The sequence below is a fragment of the Acanthopagrus latus genome, chromosome 17, assembly GCF_904848185.1.
Source record: "Acanthopagrus latus isolate v.2019 chromosome 17, fAcaLat1.1, whole genome shotgun sequence".
NCBI classification, from domain to species: domain Eukaryota; kingdom Metazoa; phylum Chordata; class Actinopteri; order Spariformes; family Sparidae; genus Acanthopagrus; species Acanthopagrus latus.
The window spans coordinates 17,805,415-17,816,217 of NC_051055.1; the positions used below are offsets into that span (position 1 = coordinate 17,805,415).

Consider the following 10,803-nt stretch of genomic DNA (forward strand, 5'->3'; position numbering starts at 1 on the left):
TTTGAAAATGTTACATGTCATTTCTTTAAGTACAGCATCTGAGTAAATGCACATTTTCACAAGGAAGATATCATTTATTATCAGTCAGCTGTTCTCTTGTGCTTTACATTTCATTACAAGAGATGAATATCATAATCAGAACTGTGTACTCTATGGAAAGGTGGGCAGATCCTCATTAGCAGCAAGAGTAAAACAGTCGTCAATCTTTTATACTAATAAGGGTCTCCTACAAAAGCTGCCTGGGTAAATCTTCTCAGATTTAAAACAACTGCTCACCAAACCAGCCATTTTAACTCTAGTTATCCCTGGGGTAAATATTGGGCTTGGGAAGAAGGCCAGAAGCTGGAGATCGCTGCTTATATTGTATAACAATGTTATTGCTCATTTTTACCGAACAGCTGAACTGATGTGGTCACATCTGTCGATCACGGGTCCCGATCATTTGTAAAATGTAGCATAATAACAGCACAAGAAAGAAAGAGGAATATTATTAATTCTGCTTTCAAAAATACCTTAAATTTGCATGTTAGCATGGCATATTCTTATCAATTTCATGTGTTTAATGTCTGTAAAGCAGAGAAATGTCCCTTAACCAATAAAACTGTTCCGGCTGCGACTCCCAACAAGCCCAGTGTCAGGCCCACTCCACAGAAAATATCTGGCACGGGACTGGGATGAGTGAATTCAGGTTCTGTGGAGGAAAGACATGCAACATTACAAATCCAAGGTTATGTTTTACAGCAAATCATAGTATTGTAGTGCCTTCGTAAGATAAAACAATCACCCCAGATCCTTGTTAAAGGTCGGGCCAGGGCCAGGTGCTCCACGGTGCAGCTGTAAACGTCCTCCTCCCTCGGTGTGAATGTCAGGGTGGAGAACTGGTGGAAGGTCTGATCCTTATTGAGAAAGTACCGACTGAGTGACAGCCCCTCCGACACCGGATGACCATTTTTGGTCCAGCTGACTCTGATGTCAGGTGGGTAGAAATGATTCACAAAGCAGATGAGGGTGTTTTCAACTCCCAGCTGAAGTCCTTCTGCAGGGTAGAGGATGCTCTCCGGGGCGTCTTTAGTGGGTCAAAAAGCAAGTAAAAAGTGTCATCATCATTTTATCAATCTCATCAGTAGAGAGATAAATAATGATGTTAACTTACCTCTTTCTTCCGGTGGATTTTTCTCCTCTGCTTTGATGAACGCTACAGCCAATGGACAAAAGCCCTTGGCTCTCGCAGCATTCCTGTATAAATGATGAATCTCAAATATCTGACTTGGGTCCTCCACAACAAATTTGGGCATAGTGTACACAACCTCTTCTCTCTTGAAATCAACATAGAAAACCTCCTCAGTATCTAATTCAAACTGTACTTCAGTTGTCGCATTCTCAAAGCATCCAACAAAATAGAAACCGTCATGGGCAGCTGAAAAACAATAAATTGAAACAAGGAAAATATAAATGAATTGGTAAAAAGGTATGTCATGAAGTATCTATGGTACTAAAACCAGGTAGTCAACTCACTCTTTCTTTGTGAAAACACACAGCAGGCGTTGAGAATCAGGATTACGAGAAGAGAGGACTTCATGTCTCTGCGAATCATCGTTGTTGGCGACCATCTGCACATATGACTTCCTCTTTCGTCAGTCTGAACTTCACACTTGAAAAATCACAGGTCACATGACCACATCATGTGCAAATCAAAGCTGCTGTGGGAAGTTAGCCATCATGTCTGGAGAGCCCGTGTAACCACAGCTTCTGTTATGTAAATGTTGACAGGAATCCAGCAGTCCAACCTGTTCTGCCGGAGAGTAATTCCACCAGATACGTGTCCGGTCCAGCTCCGCTCAGGAGTTGTTATTGTCTATATTTTTAGAGACTTACTCTTGTACTGTGTACTCCTGTTGCTTAGGGTTATTTCCCTCTCTACTGCTGTTACCTGTGAATATAAATCAATAAAGGAATATCTTACCGTATCTTATCTTATGACATGTCATACTCCAGCTAGTCTGAAGTTATAGGGGTCAATGTTCTTGCAAATGTTTGTATTGTATTACAGGAATTCAGTGGAATCAACTGATCTTTTATTAAATTATTGACACTAATGACTTTGTAGTTGTCACTTTCAAACACATTTAAGAACTTTTAAACATGAAGTTTTCTGTGAGATATGATTCAAGTCTCATTTTACTCATAAGAGCACTATAGGTTACCCACTGACCTCAGTTCTTCTCTGACATCTCCTTCAAGCTCCTGTTAGTCTTGTTGCACCTGTTATTAGTTACACCTTTAATACTCATAGATTGCTTATTACTCAGCAAACATTTTTAATTCCCTGTAGTTTGTGAAGGATATATATAGAGACATGTTACATGAAGTTATGTTTGTTGTCTTTGATAACAATGAAACAATGCTCACCATAATGAAGGTTTACATACACTCAATTTCATACACCCATAAATCTTCTAATATATCGAGTAGCCTGCGAGGAAATAGACCAAATACTTGACACAACAGAGGATTTTAGGGCAGGGAACACAGCTTTATACATATGTAGACTGCCATCAACTTTTGTAAAGATATCTATGGTAGCCCATAGGATGAATCCTAATGACTGGTGAGTTCTTAAGGTTGCTACTTAATTAAAAAAAATTTTTAAAAAAAGTTTTGGAGTCTAACTCCTTTGGAAAGTGTCTGTTTTTGAGGAGTTGACTAATTAGTCAATGTGAGCATGCTAATACGCTAAATTTAAATGGTAAACATGATGAATATTACCAGCTAGAGTCTAACAACGACAGTGGTAACATGCTAACATGTCTAGCAGCTAGACCATAGCCTGTTGGTACTGTCATTGTTAGCATGTTAGCATGCTGTTGTTAGCATTTAGCTCAAAGCTGCTGGCTCAGGGAGCTGCAGGCTGGGCTTCAGACTCCTGTTGATGATCTTGATGTGGCAACAGCAAACAGCAACTTTCTGCTGCTCAACGTAGGCTTTCAATAATTTTCGTATTTTCGTATGCCACAACACTGTAGAGATGTACAGAATGAAACTACAGGTGTTACTGAGATCTGGATCTTTGTTCTTCAACACTGCTCTGAACTTTCAGGATTAATTGTAGTCATACATGATAAAAAGACAAATTGTTGCCTTATTAATGTTGGCAAGAAAATGAAAAGTACGTTTAAAAATCGGCTCCACACATTAGGGGCCTACATACAGAAAAAAAATCTTATGGTGTGGCATCAGCACACTTTGAAGCTGCGCGTACATTTGTTGGAATTCAGTTGAGCGTCTCACTCAACTCACCTCTCAGAGACTTAAATTCTCTCTATTCTTTTCTCTCTCTCCTTTCTGTAATGTCGTATCCGCAAAGTAGAGTACATTTCCCCTCCAGCTCCAGTCAGTAGTCATCATAACAGTACAGAAATGCCAGACTGCAGGTCACCTCTGCGGATCACTGTAGCAGTCAAGGATGATTAACAGGAGTGAAGATAAGTCTAATTTTGAAACCACTGTAATATGTGTCTGACAGGGTTTTTGTAGGAAAAAAGTGTAATGATTACAAATTAAATCCTTAAAATGGCATCTACTTCTCTCTGTGTAAAGATATCATAAAATATGAATATGCAGCTTTAACTGTTGATACCTCCTACTTCCCTGTAAATTCCATATGAAGTTCACGTAAAGTCCAGATTTTCATTGGAGCAGAAAATGTAACCTTTAAGCAGATGGATGAGAAAACAGCCATCTAGTGTCAAACTCTGCAAATACATGATTCTACACAGTGGTCAAACATTCAACTGTAGGAACAAGCAGGATAACACATTTTTGACTGTCGCAGACAAAAGACTTATGCACGTAGACTCAGCGCTTGGATTTGATCAGGACGGTATTCTCAGTGAATCCCCTCAGTTTCTCCAACTTAAAGTGTGTTCTCTGGATAAAACACCTGTAGAACAAATTCATCATTGAAGGAGATAAGTGACACTGTGTCACAAACGTTTCAGACAAACTGACTGAAAGATTATTTGTTACATATAAATGCTTACCTCAGTTGTTGGCACCAAAACCCGCTCTGCAATTAGACAGAAATAAAACATACAGACAATGAGGGCAAAGCAGCTATCAGTAAAAGGTGAAATGTTAATGTTAATCTCAGTATTAATTAAGAGTTCATCTCTCACCATGAGTTTTCTTCTTGTAGTACATCAGCCCACCAACTGAGAAGACCAGACCCAACAGCAGCCCTGCTATCCCAACAATGATCTTATTCATCCCTGAGTCAGACGTAGGCTCTGAAAAGAGAATCATCACATACACTGCATCACATTTACATTCATTTGATATATATTTCATGTGAAGATGTCTATATACACTGTGCAACTTTATCTGTACATGTATCATAGTGGCATTGGATCTACTTGTTTATGTTAAATATGGTTTCATACCTAGCAGTATTTGTAGGAAAAAAATTATTTCATATAAAGTTCCTTGTGCGTGTAAAAGATCTTGAAAGTTAAAATGGTCAAAGTATACACCAACAGAAGCTCCTCTCCCCCACAGAAAACACTGCTCCTGAAACGCCTCGCCAGTATTCCAGTCTTTAATTCTGTGACTTTGTGACATCACATCATGTCACTATGTTATGCATTTGCAAAATGAATGCAAGTAGCTAGTAATTAATGCAAGTCCCTAGTAGCTAGTATGGAATAAAATAATTGTTTTGCACAGTTGCTCTGTTGTTGTTAGTGGCGCTGGGTCAGGTGCATGTGTGCAGACCAATCAGAGCACACTTGGTACACTTGGCCTCATGTGTCCACTTGCACACTTTCTTACCCCACTCGTAAAGCTGGGGCTCCACGAGGCTGGCATGCTCGACCTTACAGCTGATTTTCTCTCCTGGTCTGGGTGTGTATTCCAGGAAAGAGTGGACCTGGTAGAGCCAGTTCCCATTGGGCATTTCGTCAGTGGACATCACCTCAGATGTCATCTCCTTTCCATCTCTCAGCCAAGCCACTCGGATTTGTTTAGGATAAAAGTTGTACACGCTGCAGACAAGCATGCCTGGATGCTTGCTCCCCGCTTCCTCAACTGACCTCACCCAAACAGAGGGTTCAACTAGAGAAAAAAACCCCAACACACAAGATTTCGTCATGAAGAACCACATTTTGCTATCAACATTACGCAAGTTGCCCTCAAAGCAAAATTTCGCCATTCTGGGAAAAGTACATGTATTTTCCTGACAGCTGCTGAAAGCCAAGAAATAGTCAATCAAAACCATTGACTGTACAAAACAGGGAAAGCCCTTCTGGGTCTGAAACCTCCATTGTCTTCCCTTATGACCAGAAGGGGACAACTCCAGTGTTTTAGGAGTGAAGTTCCATGGCAGGTTGCCAGTCCTATAAATGTCAGGAATCTGACAAAAGTTTATAATTTTTCTGCTTCCTGATTGATCAGCAACTGAAAAGTCAGTGGATAGTAATACTCTGGTGGGACGTCGGTATATATTTTAAGGTAAACGTATTTGACAACCCATTAGCTTCCGTTAATGTTAGCATTCAACCACTTCCTATCTAACATTACCATTGAATATTGTTACAGGATACTGAAAGGGGTAAATTAATTCTAGACACATTTATTTTTGCCTGCAAACGCAGTGGATAAGAAACAAAAAAAAAAATATTGTTAGCCAGGAAGTTGTTGAATGCTAAAGTTAGCTAATGGGTTACACAATAACTTGTTCTACCTTTAAATATGGCCTAATGTTCCTCCAGATTTTTACTATCCATCATTAAGCAACGGTAAAATAACAATTTGTCAGATTCTCTATATTTGTAAGACTTGCACCCTAACACACTGCAGAGTAACATCATCCCAGCATTTGAGCTTCCCACCCTAAGCGCGAGGTCAGGGGAAAATGTCCACCATGTGAATATAGTCTATTCAGTTGAGCACAAAACTGAACTGTCATTTCACATTAAACAAACAAGATTTAATGTGTTATTCAGGATTTTTTTAAGAAGACCAATATCAGCCCTGAAATGGTCACCCCTGTGATTTACTGTGATTTACCTCCACCAAAGAGATTATGTTTTCACCAGTGTTTTTGGTTTGTTGGGTTTTCAGAAGGATAACACACAAACTACTGAATGGATTTAAAAAAAACTTGGATGGAAGATGGAGGAAAAGACCACATTAACTTCTGGGATGGAAAGGAACAGGTGCCTGCATTCTTTCTTACTTTTTTTAAACATTGCAATATTTTTCCCCCATCCCCATCTAGGTGTGTTTAGGCTGGTATGAATGAGCACAGCAAAATGAGGCAAACCAGTCCTTTTGCTAAGCAATGCTAAGAGGCTGATGGCTGTAGCTTTATATTTAATACATATAGTGGCATTTGGCTTCAGATTTAACACCCAGGAAGAAAAAGAATACTTGTACTTCCAGTTCCCTTTTAGACAAGTCCTGTTATGTTCTATGATAATCACCTGGGGTAAGAAGGCCAGAATGGACCCGCGGGACAGCTTTTCTGCAAAATTGCGTTTTCCATTGCTCAAGTTGGATAAACCTGGCATTCTTGTTGAGGATATCCGCATATTTTTCTCCTTCCATTGTATACCCAATCACTTTCCCCAGAGTGCTGTTGTATTGGAGCACCAGTACCTTGCTAAAGTATACCTGCTCCAGGTACACAGCATCATGACCATCAAAGGAACTAAACTGGCAACGGGCCAAATAGTGACCATAGAGAGCATCTGAAAAGATAAAACCAACAGATATTAGTTAATATTGACAGTTAGTTGTACCCTCTTGTTCATTTAAAGGAGATGCATTATAAAATTACATTTTTTTCCCTTTCTTTCAGTGTTTCATATACTGTATGTTCCTGTGCCTGTTAAAGATCTTGAAAGTTGGCACCAACAGAAGCTCCTCTCTACCACAGAAAGAAAGCAGAGCTCCTGAGACGACTTGTAGTAGTCTTTAATTCCATGACTTTGTGACAGCAAGTGCCTAGTTTGTCATGTAAAAATTGATTGAGCGCAGCTGCTTGGGCATTGTTAGCTGTGCTGGGTAAGATGCGTCTGAGCTGACCAATCAGATGATACTAGCTATTCAGAAAGAGAGCCTTAAAGAGACGACAGCTAAAACAGAGCACTTCAGATAGAGACAGAATACGGAGCTGCAGCACTGGGCAGAATGAGAAAACAGATTTGTTTTTTGAGCATTACAGCATGTAACGTATTTAGTAGTAACACAATATAAAATTACGAACTTGAAAATGAATATAATATCCTTAAAATAATCACACACTGCACTCTAAAGGTAAGAATGTGAACAGAGGCATGACTGTTTCTACTGTAATGCACTATTTTACAAGTTTGACTCTATCATATCTGTACAAATAAACATGCTGGCCGGTTCTGTTTTCCTTGTACTTACCTGCTTTTGAAAATGCCAACAGGAGAATAAAGAAGCTGAGAACGGGAGACATGTTGTCACTTCTATGCGAGAGATCAAAAGAACAAAATGTTGAAGGGAGAAAATGGTAAAGCTGATTATGATCTCGACAAATGAGGAAGTTCAGTTGCAGATTTATAAACAGCATTTTTTCCAGCAGCAGGTGTGGCAATCTCACATCAATCTTCAGTGTTCCATGATCATAATGGTACTGGAGTGTGGTTTGACTACGTGTCTTCTCTTTGCATACAAGAGGTAGTACCAGGAATGTAATGCTGCCAAAACACTTAATCCATTTAAGTAAGTCCTGCATCTTGAAGTAAATCCAGCATTTAAAGCAACAGTTGTATTTTGAAGTATTTCTGTAAAATGCCACAAAGCTGACAAATCTGATTATGTTAAAAGCAACAGTGACTTTTGTGAGTTTTTTGTAAAATCTTGACCTGCAAAATAAGTGATTATAGCGGTCAGACGACTGTAGTGAAGTAAAAAGTACAACACTTTGTACAAACAAATGTAGACACTGTTGTCCCTCTACACTGTTGATCATGAGATGGCATCTGTTTTATTGGCAGCTCATGTGAGCAGAAATGAACTTGTATGCCCGCCCTAAAGCCTACAACAACCAACAATTGATTGTGTAGGCAAATTACCCACACTCTCTTCTTTCTCCTCTCTCCTGAGCCACTTAAATGCCAGCATCTGGATGACTGACGTTTCATGTAATCCAGTAATACATATTAATATATGTTCTTTATAAATCCTGAAGTCAAACAAGTAATATTCATCCACTGCATGGTAAAACATCTCCACTGATTTGTTTATTCATAACACTCTCTTAAAAGCAAACAATTTGAGAATATAAAGCACTTTTATGCATCAACATTAAAATCCCTTTCAAGTTTCAGTTGAAAGTTGAAAAACAGAATCAAACATACAGTGTATGTCAGATGCAATGTGTATATAAGTGATAGAGCATTAGTGACAGTGATAGAGAAATTAATCTCTATAGCGTCCCTTGGCAATAAAAAATACTCCAACAATGAATCCCAACAAGCCCAGAGCCAGGCCCACTCCACAGACGATATCTGGTAAAGGACTGGGGTGAGTGAATTCATGATCTGCAAAGGGAGTCAGAAAGTGCATCCTTCAATACAGACAAAAAGAACTTTTGAATCAATTTTTAAGTGATTTCATTAGATAAAACAATCACCCCAGATCCTTGTTAAAGGTCGGGCCAGGGCCAGGTGTTCCACAGTGCAGCTGTAAATGTCCTCCTCCCTCGGTGTGAATGTCAGTGTGGAGAACTGGTGGAAGGTCAGATCCTTATTGGGAAAATACCGACTGAGTGACAGCCCCTCCGACACCGGATGACCATTTTTGGTCCAGCTGACTCTGATGTCAGGTGGGTAGAAATGATTCACGAAGCAGATGAGGGTGTTTTCAACACCCAGGCGAACTTTTTCTGCAGAGTAGAGGATGCTCTCCGGGGCGTCTTTAGTGGATCAAAACGCAATTAAAAAAATGTCATCAGCAATGTATCAATGACATCAGTAGAGAGATACATGTAGTAGTAATAGATTAACTTACCAATTTCTTCTGGTAGATTTTTCTTTTCATGTGCTGCCATTGCAGTAAGTGATAAACATAGGCCCTTGTTTTCATGAGCATCGCGAAGTGTACTCATACCAAACAAAATTTGACTTGGATCAGGATCAAGAAATCTGGGCACAGTGTAAACGATCTCGTTTCTTAGGAAATCCATGTATAAGATCTCCTCAGCATCAAACTCGAACTGAACCTCAACTGTGCCATTCACAAAGCAGCCCACAAAATAGATAACTTCATGGGGAGCTGAAACACAATGCAACAGAAATAAAGATCTGATCAGACTGTTTGTAATTCCACTTTGCAAAAGTGAGTTTCTTTCTAAATAATGTTTATTATTTTTTTTAGGCATTTGTAATTTTGATACAAAGAAACTGAAAACATAAAAAAATACTATCAATGTTACAAACCAGAACAAAAGTAGTATGTTTAAATTACATGCTTACTTTGTGAGCAGGCACAGAAGCAGAAGTAGAGCATCAGGATTATGAGAGCAGATCGCCTCATGTCTGAGCGACAGACCTTCATCGCTGGATGGAAACGCTCAGTCTGAAAGAAGCAACATGTTTCACATGTTCATTAAAAGGAAATACACAGATTTTCGCATGACCAAAAGTTCCTGGAGAAAACAGCAGTCTGTTCTTGTTCCATTAAGTTCAGACTGACGTAAATCTAAAATAAAATATTATGCAGAGGTTAAAGTAGCTGTCTAACCTGTTTTCCAGCAAAGACATTCTCCAGTCTGTGAACTATGAGGAACTTCAAGTGGGAGGGGAAAACCAGGTGATTTTATGACCTTCCCTTTAATGTTGGTGGAAATGTTGTTGAACGGTTCTGCAAATATTTCATGACGAGAGTTTCCAGTGTCATTTGCTTTAGCTGATGAGAAGTCGGAAATTCAATCACAAAACAACTACAAAATGTCAAGGATTACCAAGGATTACCAAGTATTTCCATTGTGGTCTTTGAGGCAAAACAGGATTTTACCAAGAAAACAAAGCAGTAAATATCAAAGTTATCATCAGTTGATCATTATATATCAACAAGACTGAGTTTACGTCCATGCTATGTGGACTAAAACTGAAGGCCAGCATGCTCACAATGACACTGCTTACATGCAAGATGTTTCGCAGGCATTATTTTAACCATCTTAGTTTAGCATACCAACAGTTATTAATTGGCACAAAACACAACATAAAGATGAGGCTGATGGGAAAGTCATTAGTTCTGTAGGTATTCAGTCCTAAACCAAAATATTGGATGACTGGGACCTGATGGTGGTGCAACATGAAAAGTCAGGGAGTGGGTCACCAAAATGATAATAAGTTATCTTTAGGGTTTGAACCAAGTTTCATGGCAGTCCATCACAGCTGTGAAACAACTTCTGCTAAGGAATTGTGGGGTTGGAAATGAAATGTACATACATCATTTATTGAAACATACACCCATAAATGATATTGCCTAGTAGTTAAATGATGATAGCATGAGAAAATACAAGAGAAGAGTGAACTACAAAGAATTTTTGTTATTTTATTAACTTTAATCAGCTTGGTGGTGGACGAAAAAAAACAAAAGTTGTTTATCTATTTGTAAAGCTTTGTATTTTTTCTCAAAGCTCAATTTTAATTGTTTAACCAACCATATTAATTATTATTATTATCATTATCATTAGTAGTAGTAGTAGTAGTAGTATTGTATTCAGTTATACTGTGGTCTGGTAACTATTTTCTTTTTTTTTTTTTTGTC

The 10,803-nt window shown here is 38.8% G+C and overlaps 2 protein-coding genes and 1 long non-coding RNA gene across 6 annotated transcripts; 1 reads left to right on the forward strand and 2 right to left on the reverse strand.

Moving 5' to 3' along the window:
* Positions 1 to 53: 53 nt before the first annotated feature.
* Positions 54 to 7,618, reverse strand: LOC119005459 (H-2 class II histocompatibility antigen, A-U alpha chain-like). 4 transcript variants are annotated; one of them, XM_037073073.1, is made up of 7 exons: positions 7,432 to 7,618; positions 6,480 to 6,746; positions 4,828 to 5,109; positions 4,176 to 4,286; positions 4,041 to 4,066; positions 1,516 to 3,940; positions 1,279 to 1,417 (listed from the first exon to the last, which is right to left on the reverse strand). In XM_037073073.1, the coding sequence occupies exons 1-6, from the start codon at positions 7,595 to 7,597 to the stop codon at positions 3,914 to 3,916; spliced, it is 879 nt and encodes a 292-aa protein (XP_036928968.1). In that variant the 5' UTR covers positions 7,598 to 7,618; the 3' UTR covers positions 1,279 to 1,417; positions 1,516 to 3,913. The 4 variants fall into 4 exon arrangements, with proteins under 4 accessions (XP_036928970.1, XP_036928968.1, XP_036928972.1 ...); XM_037073077.1 differs by lacking the exon at positions 7,432 to 7,618 and adding an exon at positions 6,836 to 6,969; XM_037073076.1 differs by lacking the exon at positions 6,480 to 6,746.
* On the forward strand, positions 4,209 to 6,991 carry LOC119005462. Its single transcript, XR_005070514.1, has 3 exons — positions 4,209 to 4,279; positions 6,118 to 6,212; positions 6,857 to 6,991. It is a non-coding gene; the product is annotated as an uncharacterized LOC119005462 (long non-coding RNA).
* A 625-nt stretch (positions 7,619 to 8,243) lies between the features above and the next one.
* Positions 8,244 to 10,632, reverse strand: LOC119005461 (H-2 class II histocompatibility antigen, A-U alpha chain-like). Its single transcript, XM_037073079.1, has 6 exons — positions 10,002 to 10,632; positions 9,772 to 9,891; positions 9,504 to 9,606; positions 9,040 to 9,303; positions 8,663 to 8,944; positions 8,244 to 8,570 (listed from the first exon to the last, which is right to left on the reverse strand). The coding sequence occupies exons 3-6, from the start codon at positions 9,583 to 9,585 to the stop codon at positions 8,449 to 8,451; spliced, it is 750 nt and encodes a 249-aa protein (XP_036928974.1). The 5' UTR covers positions 9,586 to 9,606; positions 9,772 to 9,891; positions 10,002 to 10,632; the 3' UTR covers positions 8,244 to 8,448.
* Between the last annotated feature and the right edge of the window lie 171 nt (positions 10,633 to 10,803).